We start from the raw sequence: 3543 nt of genomic DNA, 5'->3' as shown, positions 1-3543 counted from the left end.
AAAATATAATTATTTATATATATAGTAAAAAAAAATAAAAAAGGAAGAAACGTATCTTACTTGTTGTTCTAAATTAAACTTCTCTTCAATCGGAGATAAGCGTCCGCTATTTTTTACTTTATCTATTGGACTAATTAGTTCCTCATATTCTGCCATTTTAGCTATAAGCTCTGAAAATTTCTCATCACTAATTTTTTGCTCTTGCTCAAAAAGTTGTCTTTCTTCTTCTAATTTAGCAGTCCAGTAATCTTCACACTCCTCATATTCTATTTTTAGTAAATCAAGACTTCTTTCTAATTCTGCACATCGTTCAGTTAATTGTTTCCTTTCAGCAGCATGAGCTGCTTCAAGTTCTTTTAGTTTCAATTTTAGGAAAACATCGTCTTCAGATGATTCACTTTTTGTTAAACTTGAATTAGTTTTTGCATTAATTTCGTTGAGAACTTTTGCGCAATTAATAACTGAAGTATCTTTTTCCTTGTTTAATTTTAAATGATCGATATTCATATGCTCTTCTTTACGAGGAGGATAATCTCTAAGACTTGAAACTTTGTTCTGTGACAAACTTTTTATATCTTGACCGTTATAATTATCAAAATCACAATTATTATCATTACTACTAGATGTCATTGTTCGTTTAGTGGAAACTGAATTTTTATGTTTAGGAACAACAAAATCTCTTAATGATTCACTTGCTCGTTCCTCGCATTCTGTTTCCATCTCAAACGCAATACTTTTAACAAAATCCGTGGCTTTCACAACCTGTGTATTTGAATTGGATTGTAATTTCATAATTATTTCCAATATTTCATCTTTAAACATGCAGTTTTCTAATGTGCACTTATTACTATTTATTAAAACATATTTTAATTGTTTTATAATTGTATCTTTAAAATGTTTTAAGTCTGTCTTTTTATAGTTTTGCATATTGTCTTCTTCATGAGAATTACAAGACAGCTATATAAAGAACATAAAACATAATTTATATTTATTAAGTAATATAATTTACTAAATGTTACTTACAGGTGTGGAATGTTTTAAAACTACATCTATATCATCTTCTTCCACTACAAATGCTTCTTTATCTGAAAACATATTAAATATTAATTTCTTTATAATAAAAGATGAACTTCAATAAAATGTATGAAATTATTCTCATTACTTTCAATCTCATCTGACTGTATATTTCTTGTTGTATGAGTATCAGGAAGATTACTTTGTCTGCAATAATATAATAGAAAATTGATATTTATTTTTAATTATGTTCCTTATTTAAATTCTTTCTTCCCAGTAGTTTGATTTTATATACACATTACCTTAAATCTTTATTATGACAATTATGCAGTTTCAAATTTCCTATTTCTGCTGTAAGTTCATCATTTTGATCTCGTAAGAGAACTGCTTCTGATTGTAAATTTTTAATACGATCTACTAGGTACATAACTTCTTGTTGATGCTTTACTTCCACATTTTGCATCTAAATAATAGAGCAATAACTTTATCATAAATATAAGAATTATTTTCATATTTTATCTGTACAAAATTCTTTAATTACCTCATCATGTTCTGCTGCCAATATTTTTATTTGAGTTAATAACTCATTATTAGATTGTTTATGTTTTTCAATTTGACTGCAAAGGTTTTCATTTTCAGTTTCTAAAACTTGGTTTTCTTGTAATGTATTTACAAATTTATTTCTAACTTCATAATTCTCTTTTTGTAACATTTGTATTTGATCATCCTTTGATTTCAAAGCTTTAACATTCATTTCTCGTTCAGAATTAAGTTGGTTGGAAAGATCTTGTATAATTTCAGCATGGCGTTGTTCAATTTGCTTCCGCAAATTTTGAACAATTTCTTCTTGTCGGGTATGTTGTTCATCAATCTCTTGAGCAAGAGTGTTTGCCCGTTCATTAGCTTCCATAATATCAGTACGTAATTTTTCTTTTTCACCGTTTACATTTTCTACCGCAAGACTGAAAATATACGAATATTTTCATTTGTTAATTACATTTATTTCATTTAAAGTAATTTAATAATTTATTTATTCAGATAATTTGCAATACTTACTTTAAACTATGTAGTTCTTCTTGATATAATATAAGAACATCTCGTAACAACATTACATGAGATCGAATTGCAGAATGGTCTAATGAATCATTAAAATTTTTCAATTCGTCACATAGAGTAGTTGTTAAATCAGTTAAAGACATTTCTGACGTTTTAAGACCTCCATCCGTTAATAAAGACGTATTTGTAATATTAGAAAGTTTCCACGTATCCCGAAAAGTATTACTATTTGTGATGCTACTATTCAACAAATAAATACAATTTTTTACAGTATAATATTAAATACGTAAAAATAAAAATCCCATAAAATAATAAAACATGCACTCATACAATTGTAATAATAAAACCTGCATAAAATATAGCAATTACAATGTAATACCTAGTTTTATGAGGTGTATGTATATCAAAGTTACATTTTCTAAAATCTAATTTAGATAATTCTTTTGTAGACTCGGTATTTTTATCTAATGTTAATTGATCTTCCATTGTCTTATTTTGGAATATAACTAGAAATTCGTCCAAACTAATTAATCCATCACAATTCTGGTCCAGTTTTTCGAAGATGCACTGTGTAATCTGTAAAAAAGTATTTTATATATTACTTTAAATCATACAAATAACATGTTCTATTGCATTAACTTTTATATTAAATAGGAATCAATGTAAGAAATAACTTAATTTTCAATATATGACAACTAAATATTACATAAATAATTAATGAACCATTGTATGTAAAGAACAAATTTGTAATTGTGTAATTACTTGTTTTGGAAGAGCTGGGATTCCTAAACAATTTGATATAAAATACATTGTTGCAGAGTCTACATTTTCCTTTAAACAGATATTTATTTTTTCCCACAAACATTTCAGTCTATTTTCATCCACTGTTACACCTGAAAGATTATAATATACATTTTCTAGTGAAAAAAAATCTTTTTAAAGTAAAATACAATAGATGTCATGTAATGTAAGTATTATAATCACCTGCTTTTGCATTCAAAAAATCTATATTAGAGCTAGAATTATTAGATGTTAAAGGATCACATCTTTTATTATCTATAATATGTGAATTTATGTCACTTTGTAACTCTGTTATATTATCTTTATCTGTATGTATAACTGATTCTTGTGTTTTGTCTAATAAGGTTAATAAAGCAGTTCTAAATTCTTGGAATGATATAGATTGCTTCTCTTGTTTATGTTGTTGAATGCATGATTTTAATTCTTCACTCTGTTCTGTGAGATGTAATTTATGGCATAAACTAAGCCACTTATCCTCATGTAATTCAGTTTCTCCTTTTATTAAACAACTTTGAAACACAGCATAAAGCTGTTGTTCATAAGGATCATCATTGTGTTCATCCATGGCATCCTTTCATTGTTCTTTGATATGTTATGAAATATAATACATCTAAAAATATAAATATAGTTCATACAATAATTAACATAAAAATTAAATTAAATTTATACAAT

The 3543-nt window shown here is 26.1% G+C and overlaps 1 protein-coding gene across 1 annotated transcript in view; it reads right to left on the bottom strand.

Annotated features, from left to right (window-relative positions):
* Positions 1–3448, bottom strand: part of LOC108578380 (blastoderm-specific protein 25D) — a 4739-nt gene extending 1291 nt beyond the window's left edge. Inside the window, exons 1-9 of the mRNA XM_017941706.1 lie at positions 3055–3448; positions 2833–2963; positions 2450–2646; positions 2071–2307; positions 1556–1976; positions 1317–1477; positions 1163–1230; positions 1024–1085; positions 61–957 (exon numbers count right to left, since the gene is read on the bottom strand). Of these exons, the coding sequence (XP_017797195.1) occupies positions 61–957; positions 1024–1085; positions 1163–1230; positions 1317–1477; positions 1556–1976; positions 2071–2307; positions 2450–2646; positions 2833–2963; positions 3055–3436 (2556 nt within the window). The 5' untranslated portion in view covers positions 3437–3448. The remainder of the gene's footprint in view (positions 1–60; positions 958–1023; positions 1086–1162; positions 1231–1316; positions 1478–1555; positions 1977–2070; positions 2308–2449; positions 2647–2832; positions 2964–3054) is intronic.
* Positions 3449–3543: the final 95 nt, after the last annotated feature.

The sequence above is a fragment of the Habropoda laboriosa genome, unplaced genomic scaffold, assembly GCF_001263275.1.
Source record: "Habropoda laboriosa isolate 0110345459 unplaced genomic scaffold, ASM126327v1 scaffold32, whole genome shotgun sequence".
Lineage (NCBI taxonomy): Eukaryota > Metazoa > Arthropoda > Insecta > Hymenoptera > Apidae > Habropoda > Habropoda laboriosa.
Note: the sequence above shows the minus strand (reverse complement) of the source record. Positions and strands in the feature narration are given on the sequence as shown.